The 17,624-nt window shown below is 36.0% G+C and overlaps 3 protein-coding genes across 3 annotated transcripts; 1 reads left to right on the top strand and 2 right to left on the bottom strand.

The window, feature by feature from the left end:
* Window positions 1–863: 863 nt before the first annotated feature.
* LOC137947819 (ubiquitin-conjugating enzyme E2 2-like) lies at window positions 864–4,923 on the bottom strand. The gene is made up of 5 exons (XM_068793611.1): window positions 4,578–4,923; window positions 4,435–4,460; window positions 3,392–3,481; window positions 3,184–3,272; window positions 864–1,371 (listed from the first exon to the last, which is right to left on the bottom strand). The coding sequence occupies exons 1-5, from the start codon at window positions 4,700–4,702 to the stop codon at window positions 1,243–1,245; spliced, it is 459 nt and encodes a 152-aa protein (XP_068649712.1). The 5' UTR covers window positions 4,703–4,923; the 3' UTR covers window positions 864–1,242.
* Window positions 4,924–7,953: 3,030 nt separating this feature from the next.
* Window positions 7,954–12,309, bottom strand: LOC137948795 (uncharacterized). Its single transcript, XM_068794966.1, has 4 exons — window positions 11,449–12,309; window positions 9,748–9,943; window positions 8,912–9,043; window positions 7,954–8,363 (listed from the first exon to the last, which is right to left on the bottom strand). Exons 1-4 carry the CDS (start codon window positions 11,778–11,780, stop codon window positions 8,238–8,240), a joined length of 786 nt encoding a protein of 261 aa, XP_068651067.1. The 5' UTR covers window positions 11,781–12,309; the 3' UTR covers window positions 7,954–8,237.
* Window positions 12,310–15,338: 3,029 nt separating this feature from the next.
* LOC137948396 (blue copper protein 1a-like) lies at window positions 15,339–16,145 on the top strand. Its single transcript, XM_068794477.1, has 2 exons — window positions 15,339–15,510; window positions 15,595–16,145. The coding sequence occupies exons 1-2, from the start codon at window positions 15,339–15,341 to the stop codon at window positions 16,143–16,145; spliced, it is 723 nt and encodes a 240-aa protein (XP_068650578.1).
* The last annotated feature ends 1,479 nt before the right edge of the window (window positions 16,146–17,624 follow it).

Genomic DNA, 17,624 nt, shown 5'->3' with positions numbered 1-17,624 from the left:
AAGGAACGACATATCCCCTCGCTTTCAGTTATCAAATTATCAAAGAAATTTGCTTCTGTTTGAATCCTCTGATGTGAGGATGTTCTTGCAATAATGTTCCATGCCTTTTCTGAGTGCAGTCCTCCTGTTGGAAACCATTATCGATTGTGTACTCCGGTATATATAAAAGCTGAAATTCACTTTTTACCGTGAATCTCTTTTATCTTCCATGCAGCATATTAGATTTGGGCATTTCTTTTTTAATTGCAGATGGTGATCTCTTTATTGGTCCAGACCACAATCCTCAAAGTTCAGATGATTCCTTTCACTGCATAGAATGAAGTTAATGCTTCCCAAACTCTGGAAGTTGAAACTTTATCCCTTTCATACAATAGAGCTTATCAAGTCCACTGACAATTTACAGGCCAGATATTTCATGACCCAAACCCTAGCAGAAAAGGCTTCAGAAATGATCACATGACCATACTCTTCAGAAAGGACTGGAGACGAAGAGCAATCAATGCAAGTGATCAATTGCAGAAATATTGATAAACCACAATGAAGACTCTGTGGCACTCTAGAAGCTGGAATCCAGGCTCCTATGGAATGGAACGAGACTTTGTAAATCCACTCATTATTGAAGGGGATTCGGCCAAAGTCATGAGCTGCTGGAAGTATGAACAAGATCAGCTAATAGTCTTTCAGATTCACTAGCAAAAGAAACCTCCACTGAGCATCTTGGTCTCTGTAGATCCCTTCTATAGTAATTCCTTTTAGTTCTTTATCTTATAACATGTAATCTGATTCGGCTTTTCAAAAAAAAGAAAAGAAAGAAAGACAATGGTGAACAAATATGAAGCATACTGCTAGGGCCAAGAATATCCTTAAAAAGTTATCTGCTTGAGATGCATTCCAAACCAGTCTAAATTAAACCAACTTGCCAAATTGTAACCCTTGGCTCTCACAGTTCAGTTTAATTAATACTATGTATCGGCTATAATCCCTTTATACACAATATATTAAGACATGACATAACAATATTACACGAAAGCGAGCCTGCTGGAAGAGCGTAAAAAGCTAATGATGCAAAAAAACGAAAAAAAATAAGTAACGTTCAGGAGCCGAAACCCAGAAGCAATAGAGTCCTCCCAAGAACAATTCAAGCAATACTAGGTACTCCCTAATGATTGCTACAGTTGTGAACAGACATTCAACTCCAAATCATTTCTACCTTTCTTCTGGCACCAAGAAGATGCACATTTGTTAATCAGCTGTCCAGCTCTGCTCCACTATCTCACGAACTCGGCGGTTGTACTCTCGCTTGTTCTCACTGAACATCCGAGCTGCTTCTGAATTCGCTGGAGAGTTTGGATTCGGGTCACAAAGGAGGGACTGGAAGATCACAGATAAATGTCATGTAAATGAATTGCTCTCTACAGAACTTAAAAATTCAGCTTAAACATGGTCTTCCATCAAATTATAATGCTCCAAAAACTACAGCCAAAAAAGTAAATCAATGCCCATTCACACATGGATCACCTTCAACACTAAATTGCACCAAAGGGATTTTTTTTCCATCAGAGTCTAGCATTGATATTTATTACGGAACACAAAAGCATAATAAATGTAACTTCTTTTATTTTTTATTATTCGTTAATTTTGTTTAAAGAATGAATGCCAGTTCAAATTTTAACTCATCTGTCAAACTTGAAAATCTTGCCGTCTAGGCTTCAATAACACTACTTAATGAATAAACAGGTACAGGACAAACACAGATTTAGGTAATTAATGGGTAATTAGAAGATAGGTGAGCTACAGAGCATAAGTTTGTGGTTGAAAATAGATCATGGTAGAACTTCAATCATGCAGTGTCTAGGCACAAGTAGGATTATCTTACATTTAGATATGTAGACATACAAACAGGACATTAGAATCACAAAATTACAATCACTGATACCTGATTGTTTATACAAATGTGCAATAGGCAATTGCTGTCACCATATGCAAGCCTCCACAACTGACGAGCAGTTGAAACTACTAATTTGTCACAAGAAAAGTACCTAATAAGAACAACTCTCTTTCTCTCTCAAATTTAGGATGAAAGAAACCCTTTTTTGTTGGGTGGCACCAAATCTTAATCAAGGGCACCCTACTTGTAAAATTTGTTAAGCTCCATAAAGTTAGAAAACTGATGCTTTCTGCAAACATGAGTGTGACAGAGACAAGAATGTTGATTTGGGTGCATGGCAGATCTAGGAAGACAAAATCAACGATAAACATACGAGAAAAAATGTTATTTCTAAAAAAAAGTATTGGCAACAAAGGAGTAGCACCAATAGATGAGAAAGATAATAATGCTGTTTAAGATGGTTTGGACATGTTAGATGTAGATATAAGTAGTACATGTGTGGGAAAGATTTTAAAAATATGGATTGATGGATTGACAAGAAATAAGGAAAGCTGAGATGAGATGAAGGCATTAGGAGAAAGACATTTGAAATGTCAAAGGAAAATATCCTTGGGATTTGATAAATCAGGTGGAGGAAAAATGATTCATTTGACCTCGGACTATGATGATATTTAGGAGTCTGTCGTGCATGTTAACAGCCTTCTAATTGATCACCAAATTCAGTTAATGGAAATCACTACCACATTGATAGTTGAATTTGTAAATTTGATAACTACCAATAAAGAAAAAAATCCTCAAATGAAGTAAAAAATCTTTCTGTTGTCAGTTCTAGCAAGCACCTTGTTCAAATAGAAGAACAGAAATTTGATGATAACTGAAGGAAATTTCTGCCTTATGAGGGCAGAATTGCACATGGGTAGTGGATACTAGTTTTCCATCTAGCACCATCTATTTGTACCTTAACAGTCTTAGCATTTCAGTCAAAAGTAGGCAAGGCTAGCCAACATGCATCAAACGGGCAGAGATCAGTAACTGATAGGGCACAATGAGATTAAACAATTTAAATTTACCTTCCTCAGAAACAAGAAGTATGTAAGGTGTAGGTGTAGATAATAGAAGAGTCTAATCAAATGAACTTGGTTCAGAAGTCAAAGACCATATCTCTGATTCCAGAAGATCTAACATGATTACCGATACCCATTACAAATATTAAAGATCAAACATTAAGTTCATGACATGAAGTCAACAATCACCTCGATTTCTACTTAGTTAAAAATAATTGCACAAAAAACAACCTGAATGGAGGTCAGTATCGCTGCAACATCATAAATTGGACTCCACTGATTCTGCAAAATATCCAAGCAAATACTTCCGTCTGCATAAACTGTCCAATATTCATAAAAACACTTTCTGTTAGAGGTGGAAACATCTCAAATTCGGAAAGCCTACCAAGCAATTTTAGATGATTGTAGATTTGTATTCTGATTTGAGCTTCCAACTTACTATTTGGATGGAACATTCGTGAGACAAAACGAACTGTTGGAGGCTTATTAGGATAATCCTCGGTAAACTGCAGCGTCAGCTTAAACGTGCCTGGAAAATCTCAAGGAAAAAAGACTAGTTGCTTATTTTGAAAACAAATACAGTTGAGATCATCCAAAGTTACAGGTCAGACACATTTTTATAAGTTAATATTAAGATGCACACACAACACCTCTCAAGCATGGAAAGAAAACTTCAAACATAATCATTTTTTGAATGGAAGGTTTCTAATGCTAACAATAAATACACTAACAGACCCTAGCCTTATGCAACTTTCCCATAGAATAGGCCAAAAAACTAAAAAAGGATCTGAGTCCCAAAAATAAATATTCTGGTCTGGTGCAAAGAAGGCGAGCAGTCAAAATATAAACAAGCACATGTGCAAACAGCAGAACAACATGACAGAAACAAGTCCTGGAGCAGGAAAAAAGTTGAATACATGGCACAAACACTATCACGTAACAACAAGTCTAATTTTTCTATCTACAGGAGGGAAAGAAAAGAATCAGGTATTACTGACTACAGACAACTGAACAAATGTCTATCTATGCAAGTGAGAACCAAGCAAATAAAATAAAATAAAAAAGCCATAAAAGAAGTAAACACTAGGTCCAAGGACAGAAGAAACTAAAACATTTACCAACTTCAAATCCATGGAGCTATACGGCCGATCCAAGAACAAAGACTTGACTCTTCGTCTAAAAAATCAATTGCAGGGATTTTTAAGTTTCAAAAAAATGTAAACCAAGACTCTAGTTCAAATGCTGAGAATCATGGTCAGCTGAAACAATCGCCACAAATATTTAAATCCCACGATTAGCATTACAAGTACACCAAAATCTTGGTAAAGTCAACGATAAACAAAATTTCAAGCACCACAGCGATGAAAAGACATAACCAAACTAGAAACAAAACGAGTAAAACTTCCTGCTACTAGTCCTGTTCCAGAATTTTCAACTATACAAACCCGACGCAGCACAATTCAGACAAAGCAATGGACTCACCTCCATCCCAAGGGGTGTCATCCGGTCTGCATATCAAATCGAAAAAAAAACCATTATGACTCATGCAGCCAAGACCCCAACATCTCAAAATTAAAAATTAAAAACGAAAAATACAATTTTTAGGGGACATATCAATCATATACCCAAAAATAACAGCGTTCCAGAGCATGATATTGTTGTCCTGCGGCGCTCCGCTGATCCCTGCAGGCGGATCTTGCTGCAGCCTCTTGAAATCCCTCATCAGCCTCTTTCTCGCCGGCGTCGACATCTCTCGCCGGGAACCAACAGAACCCAACAACGAAAATCAAACCTTCTCTCCTCCTGTCCTCCTCTGCCCTCCGATAAAACTACTGAAGGGAAGAGATCTGAAATTCCCAGAGAGAATCTACAGAATTCCAGCCGCTGAGGATCTTTTGACAGCCATATTTTTTCCGCGTACTCCCCTGTCCATTATTTCCCCTCGGCTCTGCCAAACTCAGTTGGCCAGGAGAGAAAATTTCAGGAATCCTTTTATACCCAATTTCACTATTTTATTACTCAATATTATATAAAAATCCATTCTTTTAATTTAATTTTTTTACTATTTTATTAAATGTTCCCGGTGGCATTCCCATGAGATTCGCCTCAGTGAGAGCCCAAATGTCAAGTGGGGTCTCAACAAAAATGGCTTTTACCCATCTTAGGCCTTAAGAGATAATATTGGGAATATTTTGGGGTTCATAATCCTATGTTTATAACAACCCATTAATGAAAATTTTAAACTATAATAAATACTAATTTTCTTACACTTAATGCATCAAATTATATGCAAGAATTATGGACATATTCAAAATATAGAATTTAGATTATATAATTTATCATATAATTTATCTCTAAGTTTCATATGAATTGTTGCATAATTATGTAATATATGACAGCGGCTAACCAATACACCCAAAAGACCAATTTGTTAGGTACGAAAAGCTACCGCCTACAAGAGTGAACAGAACCACTCTGATATCCACCCCCGCCTATTCTTGACCTCATCTTACGGGATTCGAACGTGGGACGTAGCGTGCCTAGCTTTGATACCATGACAGCGGCGGCTAGCCAATACACCCAAAAGGCCGATCTGTTAGGTGCAGAAAGCGCCTACAAGAGTGGACGGAACCACTTTGATAATATAAAATTTAAATAATTATTAAAAAATATATTTTGATAGGTTGACAATAAAACACTCACAAAAGTGTTTATTAATAATTATATATTTATATAATATATGTTTATTAAATCATAAATGATATTAAAGGAAAATCATATTACCATTGGCAGAGCATTTTGGTTTTTCCCAATGTAGGCGAAAATGATAGAATTTAATCACAAGAGTATATATGGATTATTGATGATATTTTAAGTTTATATAAACATTAACTTTAGATTAAATGGTATATATAAGTGTTTATGATATATTTTGGGGGCTATGTTTATAAAATAAGATTTTCATAATTTTACATAAACTTATGTTGAAAAATAAAATTAACTACAAAAATTTTTATCAATGTTGACCCATTATTCTGATGGATCCCACTTTGCTAAATTGTCACCACAGCACTTAGTTATGATTGATAAAGTGTACCTAATAAGTAGTGAACATTTCCATGCACTTTCTTTTGTGCTCCTGATTACTTAATTATTATTAATCAAAATTATAATAATAAGCACTAGAGGTTAAACTCAAGTCTAATCAAAATTAAGGTACAACCAGCTTTTTTAATGTTTTTTTAGGAAAGTCACATAGAGGAAAGGTAACAAATGGTCAATTATATTATAAATAATTGTACATATCATAAAAAAAATTGATCGCTTTTTGATTGATTCAAGTTGACTCAAACAGGGCAAGTTGTCGAGCTTTCGAATTATAATTTTTACTTATTAGAATATAAACCAAAAATATTTTTTCCATTTTTAAATAAATAGATGATTATATGAGGAAAAATTTATATTTTATAAGACTTTTTTTCAGTATATATGCAATAATGCTATTTATAGGTTTTAATTAAAGATAATAAAAATAAAAATATTTAATTTAAGCATCAATTTAGAAAAAAGAAAGGTAAGATTGATAATTTTGATGACTTATTCATTTATATATTCTATTTGTTGTACTTTCTTATTATATAAAAAGAATATAATGCCTTAATACTAAATATCAAATATAATTCAAAATAAAGAAAAATGATTAATTGTCATAAAGTAGAAAAGTTAAAATGAAATTTCATGATGCATCAAATTTATTAAAGTTAGTAGGGCAAGAAGGGAGGAGACCCACTTAAGCCACTTGCATGGTGGATTCTTGTCCTTTTGGAAAGAGTTTGGTCAAAATGCAGCTTTTGTTCCCAAATTCTCATGCTCACTAGTGCACAAAGGCAAAAGGTAAGCTTCCACTTGTCTCTTTCCACCATCTCAAAGGAAGGATCAATCGAATAGAATATGTTCTTCTAACACCTTCTCTTTCTCTCTTGTCTCGCCATCCACCTCCCAACCATTTCCTTGCTTAAACTTCCGATATGGTTGGATTTTCAGTCAAATCTTTCTAAAGTTTCCAAAATTTTCAAGAAACTCACTTCGGCTTCTTAACCTAATTTCACTTGCTCTTTCCAAATTATGGTTGCTTTCTATTTTTTTTTTTATACCTGAAGCGATCGAGAGAATAAAGATGAAAAAGAAAAAGAAAACTGAAAAAGTTGAGAACGACAAGATGGTACGATCGGTTCACATTAAGCCACGGAATGTTTCCGCGGAGACGATGATGATTTGGGTGAGTGATCATGGAGGTGGGAATCTCTGATAAGGTTTCAAACACATCGATTATTCTTCAACTCTGAAAGAAATATATTTAGGCTCAAAACATGAGGAAAAGAAGAAGAATTGAACAGAAGACTGTCAAAATCCGAAAGTGCAGACTATGGCTACATCAATTAACAATTCACAGATGTCCTACTCATGCATAAAACTGAAAATGCTGAAGTCCAAAAAATTCAAAGATTAAAATAAAAAAATGAAAGTTGCTGCACAGAAAAGGAGAAACTTGCAAAGAGTATGAAAAAATAGCTGTCTGATAAGATGCTCAGATTTAATCAGTAGCAAAGAGACATATCTTCTTGTTAGAAAGGCATTCAATGAGCACTTTCAAGCAATCCAGACTCTTCAGATCTGAAATATTCTCACCAGAAACAGCCAATTCTTTCCTTGCCCTTTATTTTATTCCCACACAAAATCTCAGTTTTCATATAGACTTGAAGGCTAGAAAAAATTAAGGTTGCCCATATCAGTATCGCATTAAAACTCTTAAGATTTAATATTAAGCACTGATATGTTAGATATAAGGTGCCAAATCGGAACCCAAGTCAGGTAAAACAGATACTAAAACACATTAAAACCCAACACATTGAAAAAAATTGTTGAAGAGACAAGAGACAATTTAATGTAAAACTTTCAACTATTCCTAGATGTGTCTAATGCATGTAAATTATGGTATGTTGCACTTGCACTAAGTAATAAAGAAGGCAACATGTAAAATTGAGTCAGATTTGAGGGATTACAGTAATCTTCTAACTTAAAAAAAATGACTACCCACTAGGTGCAACTCATTCTGTTCAGTGGCTGCAAAATTTTAGCCAGTCAGGTTACAAAGATACAGAAATGAACTTATATGAATGAAGTAAATTTCTCCAAAGAAAACTGAGATGGACCAAACCCACAGTGCTATTAAACAGCACAATCAAGTAGGTGGGTGTTTTTTGGTTGCCCATGCTTGGTGTTATTTATGCTCTCTGACTTCCATAAGATTTTTCGAGGACCCGAATACCTGGTCCATAAATCAATCGGCAGCGATCACTGAATGAACCCACAAGCCGCGTAACCACCTCTTTGAAAAACATGGATGCCACCTGTCCCCATATAACCATCATCATGTCAGCTCATTCTTGATTAGAAGGAGAGAGGTTAATGAATGTCATTAAGTACTCAGAAATCCTACCAAGCCAGAGAAGTTCATTGCTGGATTTCTTATGGAGAATAATCAAGTAAATGACATAATAAAGCATATGATAAAAAGAGAACAGTATCACAAATCACCAGAATCAATTCTTCACAACAGCCAATTATAGCACTTAGCAATCAAACATTCTAATTTCCCTTCACCAGTTATCAGTCATATATTTGACAAAATCAATCCTCTTTGCTCCACAAAGTCATCTCATAAAAGCAAATAGCATTTCAGAATTTCAGATCAGCTAGCTAAAGAAGGGATTTCACGGAAAGATCTTGCTGTCAGGTCCTCCCATCCTCTGTAATCTAAAGGCTGGGGTCCTCTCCCTCTACAATTTTTCAGTAATTTGTTAATGCAAGCAATTTGTTGTTTCAACAAAAAGAAAAAAAAGAACAAAAACACTGAAAAAAAGGAAAAGAAAAACATAACAAGCTGAGGCAAGAATACCTGTCGATAAAGTGGTGACTGGAACTTAAAATCCACATAGAAATAAAGATCACAAGTCCCAGGAACGGGCCCAGGATTAAACTCCCATATGTTTATCAAATGATCAAAGAGGCCACTATCACTAACTGTTGACTGCAAAAAAATAAAGCATTTCCAATGTAAGCAAGAAAACAGCAAAGCTTATAAGAAGCTCAACAAAGGATATTGGATCTGTAATATAGGTATGAAAAAAGAACAAACAACAATCATATTTATTCTAAGATGTTACACAACTCACACCTTGAAGAATACAGAACACCTTTAATTTCGATATCCATAAAAGAAACAAATTAAACATAACGAGATAACTGTATACATAGCTAACATATGCTGTAGTTCAATCTATGTACATGTTTATGTGGAAGAGAAGAGGAAAGCAGTAACATAGTGGGCAAGTGGAAGAGAAGAGGAAAGCAGTAAGATAGCCAATCTCGACTTTGATTAAAGCAGTCACCAAGTATTAGTGCGATAATTTAAAATTTCATCAAATTAGCATGTCTGCATTTATTTATAAAAAAAAAAAAAAAAAAACTGGAGCTGCAAGTGAAATAAACAAAGCTTGTCAAACTATTTATAACTCCAAACTATTTGTGTTTACCCCCATTTAATGCATCCACAAACACCAATGCACCCAGTTGCAAAAATAACTCCCTTCAGGACTACATTTATGATTAAAAAGTCATGAGACAAAAACTAGCACATTCAGTAAAGCTGAGCTAAAGAGAGCTACATGAGATAACATTATGACCAACTAGTGTCGAATAATCAAGTTCCACAAGATTCAGCAAAACTGTCACCTTTATACGCTCTGGTTTCTTCAATTCAACATGAGAAGTATAGCTTTCAACTAAAAATTTGAAACCAATCTCAAGCTCAGCATCAAGGGATCCATCCTCATTGCGCTTAATAATCTGTGACCGCTGACACCAGGGAAGAAAATCTTCATACAAGTCAACAGCTGCAACCACTGCAAACAGTTGCTCAGGGGAATACCTGATTATTTAAAATAATGTTAATAATGCAAAGTAAGCACCTGATAGCTGCCCCCAAAAAGGGTCAAGCATACTAGCCAAAGAAGAAAACACCAAATAATAAAAACATTAGATTGTAGCAAAGAGAAAAGAAAGACTAGCAGGCAACAATGTCAATAAAACAAGACAAACAGATTCTGATGATAAACCAACAAGACCTCGTCTCAAACATTTACAGAAATGAAACTTTATATACATAAGGAGAAAAGTATGACTAGTGTTATGAATCCAAGAGTAAATTGGCTATACTACAAGTCATACTAGAACTAATTTTCCTAAAAAAAAAAAAAAGCACTAGGATAAGCACATCCATTATCTAAAAGCTCACCACAATGTTTGAATTGAATGCTATTATCAGGGAGCATTTTGTCCATGTATCATGAGTCTGTAAAAAAAAATAAAGATATCCTTTGTTTCCCTCTAAATTCTTCCTCAATGTTCAAGAAAAGGAAAAATAAATTGAAAGAAAAGAAACTGCTCCATTAAATCCTCTGAGTTCCTACAGTTCCAGTATATACTGTCACTCCACATTTTCTATTATTCTAGGCAATGATTGATACTGCAAAACCAATTGTTTGAGTTGACAAAGGTAAAGAGACTTCTAATCTGACATGATACATTAATCCATAACTAGAGCTGGATTACTTGGATATATTGAAAGTAGTGGTCTAAATCTGGTTAATTAAGTAAATTGTAGGCACCAAAACAGATGACTGACCTCTATTTACAGCCTTTTTTCTTGATCTCTCTATTATTCCTTTTTCTTTTTCCAGTTAATGGAAATTGAAGATCATATTTTGGATATGCTTAAGGAGGAAAAGAAAAAAGGAAAATATGGAGAAGAAAAGAATATATGTTCCTGGAGATCAACCAAAAAAACCAGTACACTTGCCAAAGCTGTAAATGCCTCAGCAAGGAGCTATAACAAGACCAAAAGTGCATTGTCTAAAACAACAGAATAATACAATACGCATGAACTCTGCAGAAGAAGTACAAGGGCAAATTTGATTATTCTATCTCATTCCATCACAAGCATATTTTTGTAAAATATTTATGTTGTTCTTGGTTAAGTTGGGACTCCTTTATACAAGATAAAAGTATCCCTTGTCCCAGCAATATAAAAAGGCTAATTTAATACCAAATTGAGGTTATGCTTTACCAATAACGTTTAGAATCCTTTTATCTGGAGACCTCAACGTGAACGATTATAAATTGCAAGAGGGAAAGAAAGCAAGATAAAAGTCTTGTAAAGGATTACAAGATTGAAGCTTACCCCAAGCTATTTGTCCTAGACAAGTGCTCCCATTAGGAGCACTCAGAAAAGCCAAATCATTTCTTTCTCAAATTTAAAAGCCGAAGCATTTGATATTAATTCGCAAGATTGCAAAGTTGCAAGAATAGTAAAAGAAGCATTAATCAAACTATGAAAGAAAAAGCAATGATTCCGTGATATCAGAACAAACTTACCCCATTACACGCCTTTCCTCATAAGTCTTAGAAAGAGGACTACCCTCCTCCCCATCTCCAACACCGAGAAACCCCCTGCATTGAATTGCATTGTGTGTTCTACCAAACGAAGAGGAAAGCTCCTTATCCTTGTCAAACAGCTTACCCACAACCAGGGGTTTCTCAACACCGACCATGCCACTCAACCATCGAACCTGGGCAGACTGACCAGCATACCCACAACTCCTGCCTGTCCTATTCAACAATCCCCCGGCAATGTTCACATTCGACGATTCATATAAACGCGATAGACACCTTCTGGCAGTCTTCGAGGCCGACCCAAAAGGCGGCATTGCGGTGGCACTTCTTCAAAATTTAATACTTTGGCTTCCTTCAATATCAAAAATTTTCCCAGAGATAAACCTTCAAAATCTAGCACTCAGCAAAAATTCAGCCTAATTTACACAGAACTTCCTCCTTAGGCCAAGTTCATAACCCTAAATTGACAGGAGAATCAAAGGCGTAGCAAATTTAACCATACGGAAAATCCTGGAACCACCGTCCCAGAAAACCGGGAGCTTAAATCAGCGCTAAGTCGTGGAAAAGCAGGAATTTCGTGGTGTACGGTGGATGTACGAGAGATTCACTAGGAATGGTGAAGGGAAACGACTGGACACCTCCCCTCATCACGGTTGGTCGGAGGAGAGTAGAAGACGTACGTAGACCAATCTTCTGATGTTATGACCATGGTGTCACGACTCGCCGAATCGACTTGGTAAATCACTAGAGCGGTTCGGGTCGGGGGTCGGAATCGCCCCGACTACCCGACCCGCTATAGAAAGAAAGGATCTGGCGGACCGGGTATGGAATCTGCCCCGAATCGCCGCCGCTTCACCGGGAGAAAACCCTAAATTTGCAGCTCCACTTTCTTTTCCAGCCTCTTCCTAGTGCGACATAATCCTGCCATTTCCAAGTGGATACAAAGATTACTCCATCTACTACCTCATTTCTCTTGGCTTCTCATGTCCTCGACTGTAAAACGATTTTCCAGCAAGGAAACTCATCACCGCTGCAGAATCTGCGTCGCCGGGCTATTGGGATGTCGCCGGCGTTAAAGAAGCACGCAACCGTTCATCTTCCTCAGTAGTTTCTCTTCTCAAGTTAGAAATATATGGGTTGTAAGTTTTCTGTCATTAATGTGTTATTAAATGTTAATTTATAATTTATAATTATTTGTTAGAAAAAGGAAGCAATCAAAATACTTAATAATTAATATAAATTATTATTTTAAATTTCTAAAGCTTATGTAATATAATTCTTTCTAATCACAATTCATTATAGTAAGTGAATTAATAAATTGTATTAATACTTATGATAATATTAATAATTGTGATTAATATTAATAACTCTAATGTTGATAATAATAATAATAATAATGTTAATTATATATACATATATATATATATATATATTTAAAATTATTAGTATATGACTACTTAGAAGCCACTTTTTGCACACTCATTAGAAATCGCAAAGCTTAAAATAAATTATCTTGAGTAAAGAAACCTAACAGTATGGGATGATAAATGCACTTATCTTGAGAAGAGAAACCTGGTAGTATGCAGGGGATGAATAATACAATTATTTTAAGAATAAATGAAAAGACCCTTACGGTGTTTGGAACCCCATAGAAAAGAAAAGAAAAGAAAATTTTGACCATTATTATTCTAAAAATAGTTAGTAAGAAGAGAATTTGATCATCGTTTTATATTTTAACTAACTGTTTTCGGAAATAATAATAGTCGAATTCTTATTTTTTTCCTTTTTTTTTCCTTTTCTAGGGGTTCCAAATAGACCCTTAAAGAGCAATGCAATGAAGAAATTCTCTTGAGTAAAGAAATCTAGCAGTATATGTAGTGCAGAGACAAACATTTTGTACTAAAAGTCATTCAAAAAGAGGAATGAAACGATTTATTATATTTAAGAAAGAAATCAATTGGACTTTTAATGTATTTTATAGGAAGTAATTACATCAAAATGTGGTTACAAGACCTATACCCAGTTCCTCTGCAAGCTCATCCCACAGAGGAAGCAGTATCAATACAACAAGAAAGACTGCAATAGTTAGAGCTGTTCTCCTCCATGCACCCACCTCAGACACATCATTTAGGCATGGCTTCTCAGGTGTTCTTTGAATATGTGAATAAAATTAACACAACTTAAAAATAGAATCAAATTTTTATTTTTATTTTTTAAAAAAGAGAAGTTGATAGAAGAAGGGTGTGTTTTGCAAGTTATTTATTCTTTTCTATAGCCTTACCTGACAAATTAATACATATAGCCCCCAAGGAAGTGATAATAGACCACCAAGCAGACCACCAAGCTGAAAAGTGGAAACAGAAGATTTTGGAATCAGCAGTAAAACATGAAGAGAAAATAATTCAAGTAGAAAATCATCGAGAAGTTAGAATTCAAATAGGTGTCTGTAAATTGCATATTGAAGTGATGAGAATGTCATTTGTAGGTGTTCCAAAGTTGTCATTAGTTGGTGCTCTAGCTCAGCCTCCTCCCCTCGGTGGCATTGGCCAATTATTTCTCCTATTGCAGATATCGTAACCTCAATTATTTATACATGGAATCATATTCTTAGATCAACCAATTCCTTAGCTGTAATGTAAGCTAAATTTGGAACATCACAACAATCTCTCATTGTTTGGGATGGTTCCCCCTCCTTGTAATCTTGCTCTTTTGAAACTTCTAATATAACTCAGATATTCATAAAGGAATTCTAATTTCACACATATGCAGACAAGCAAACACAATAACAAACAAAGAACATGATAAGGCCAAGAAGGTCTCCCAGTTTGCAAGACAACTTCTTCATCTGACTTTATAGGACCAACTACTGTAAACCAAGGCCTCTCTTTTGCTCCTTTCCTTTTATAGCACAGATATGATAATGAAACGTGTTAATGAGAGAACTTTCATTAAGTCATACATATTGGAGTAACAGATTGAGGGTCACCACTCCTAGTCCAAGTAACAAATAAGTTGTTATTTAGATGCCTCCAGTCCTTTGCTGGTGACAAACCCACATCCAACCACAGGCTGCATAGGGCTTCAAAACCCTACACAATGCATTGGTGACATCTGAAATGAAAATGGTGATGAAACTCACAGACCTTCACTTTTCAAGGATTAGTGCCAGTTCCCAGGTGGCAAGGTCTCTTTGCAGCACAGATGGTCTTACCTAACGCCAACCATAACTTAGGTATGTCATGCATATAATCATGTTTCTAACTTAGGTGTGTCATGCATATAATCATGTATCTTATAATACTAGGTATTTCTTAAGCCCATGGTTTTCTAACTTGCTGCGTCAACTGGCAACATGACCGAGTTTACTTGGAATCAGGATAGGCAGATTGGGTTGGGGGGCTCGAGCCAAGTCTGACCAGTGAACTCGCAAAGTCCTGGTCCTAGTCAGAAATTCGGGAAAACCATGCTTGAGCCACCTCTCGACCACATAAGATGGCATGGGTCCAAACGGACTCTAAACAGAATTTTGTTTTTCTTCTGAAAATTACATGTCTGCAACTCGTCTTACCATTTGAGTGGAGTTCCTCGTTAGCCTCCATTTGTATGTGAAGAAGCAGGCGAGTCGATGCAAGGCAAAATGGAGCAGGTTGCACCGTCCGCCGCCCTCGATTTGTTTAATCATGAGCAGTCACTTTTTTCTCCCACCGTGTTTTATAACGAAGATCGGCCGGTCACAGTCGGCAAACGAATCTGAGTACCCTTTTGTGCCGGTTTCTGGTTCTTCTTCCTCGAACGATGCTCTATAAATACCTCTGTCCCTCTCCCCAGCAATGCATCATTGAGAGAAATCTTCAAAAATCAGCTTGTCTCTCATGGCATTGATCAAAACCCAGGTCACTCTCGCAGTTCTTGCAGCTTTGGTCATTTTACTGTCCTTCGCTTCCGCAACGGAGTTCATCGTCGGAGACGACTCGGGGTGGAGCATCGACGTCGATTATGAAGCTTGGGCCATGGGGAAAACGTTCTACGTCGGAGATATTCTCGGTAATTCACGATTAATACGGATTCAAAACCAAGTTTTCATTCCTAAACACATGAAATAATCTATTGATCTGATGTTTGGTGCAGTGTTCAACTACGAAGAAGGGTACCACAGCGTGGTCAAGGTAAACGGGACTGGGTTTGCGCAGTGCCTGGTATCACCCAACACTGGCGTTTTGACGACCGGAAATGATTGGATCACCTTGACCACCCCGGGAAACAAATGGTACATCTGTGGCATCGCAAACCACTGCAGCTACTATTCCCAGAAGCTCAAAATCACGGTTCTTCCGAAGGATGATTACCTGCCGCCATCTCCATCTCCGGCAGTCTCTGAGATGTCACCAGCTCCAGCCCCTTGGTCGGGTCCCGTCGAAACTCCACCAGAGAGCGGAGGCGGTTATATGACACCAGTGCCAGCACCGATGGCAGTTCCTCGTAAATGGGGAGCACCACCCCAGATGCCTGTGGTGCCAGCTCCATGGTCGGCTCCGGTCGAGACCCAACCCCAAAACGGGTATGATTATAATTCACCTCCGGCACCGGCTCCCTGGAGTTCTACAACTCCAGCTCCGTGGGCACCGGTGCCTGCATCCGTGACACCAATGCCGACTCCGTGGGCCGCGCCATCTGAATAGGATGCACGTGGGGGTGAGGCTCCGTGGGCAGTCCCTGTATCGCCGCCCGCCGCTGGGTCAGACTACACGGCACCTGCACCATCACGGTGGCCATCTGCACCAGAAGCTTCTCCTGCTGAAGCACCGTATAATTACTGAGAAGCTGTCTTCGTCTCCAAAGTGATTGTTTATAGAAGTTATAAGCATCCATTGTAGGAACTGCAACTTTTTTTTTCTTTTTCACAAAAAACTTTGCAATGTCATTGATAAGAATGATTATGATTTTATTCAGACTAAATTGATTATATTGAGATTATGATTTTTATTTTTTTTCTTTAGGGTGTGTTTGTGTCAATTGGAAAGTCTAGGAAAAAATGTTATAAGAAAGATTTTCAATTCACCAAAATTTTCCATTTGTATTGTTTTTGGGATTAAAAATTTTTATGCTTGATTCCTTTTAAATTCCTCTTTCCTTTAAGAACAATGAATTTCCTATTACATCAATAGAAAACTATAGGAAAAATAAACTAAAAACACTAAAGTGGTTCTTGATTACTTACTTCTAATTTCAATCGTATTTTTATTATTTTTAAAAATTATTTGATTTCTGGTATAAACACAAACAACTGCAACTATTGTTTTCATTATTTCCTATCGTGGCACAAACACAAGAAAATCGGTCAAAAGGAAAGAAAATTCAATCAAGAAAAATTTCCAGTGAGAAAATTTGTCAAAGAAAAAATAATTTTCTTGGCATTTGTTTTTCCTCTGGTAGCACAAATTTACCTCATTTTCAAGTCTTTCCTCTAAAATCGCTCAAAAAAATAAATTAAAAAATAATATCTAGCTCTTTTGCACCAATATCTTTTTAAAGGAGTTGAAAGAAGATATTCATGGGATATTTCTATTTGATGGATGATAGCAATATTTATGTTTTGAAGTCTTGGGAATTAGTATCTTGATTAATGCAATCTCTTCCAATGAAAATTGAAAAATAAACAATTTACTATACCTTCAAATGATATATAAATAAAAAATGGTAGAAATACCTTGTCTTCCCTTTCCTTTAATACATGTCGACTAAAATGATAAAAAATACCCTTTAATATTTTATATATTAATTTTAATAATGAAAATATCCTTTTGTTAATTTAGACTAGGGTTTTTTACCCACTGATATTAATATACTCCCTTATTTGTTTCCATACATGTTGTTGTAGAACCTTTTTAACCAACCTCATATTTGTATCATATAAAATAACAAAAATTATTAAAACCTACTTTATTTTTCCTTACAAGTGTATGTGTAGTGGATGACATTAACAACTAAAGTGTCACATAATGAAAAATACCATTAGCAACAATTCAAGTGTCCCTAGAGGCACTTCAACATATACCGATGGCGATGTGATAATTCGCCACAAGTGGGACATGAAATACTTACTTGATTCGATTTCAATATTACCAATGCTTCATAACCCATTAGATCTGCTAAAACAA

The sequence above is a fragment of the Aristolochia californica genome, unplaced genomic scaffold (genome assembly GCF_029961685.1).
Source record: "Aristolochia californica isolate CCGP_79_NKW_82.1479 unplaced genomic scaffold, dmAriCali1.0.hap1 SCAF_13, whole genome shotgun sequence".
Lineage (NCBI taxonomy): Eukaryota > Viridiplantae > Streptophyta > Magnoliopsida > Piperales > Aristolochiaceae > Aristolochia > Aristolochia californica.
The sequence above is the reverse complement of the archived record's forward strand: the minus strand, read 5'-3'. Positions and strand labels throughout refer to the sequence as shown.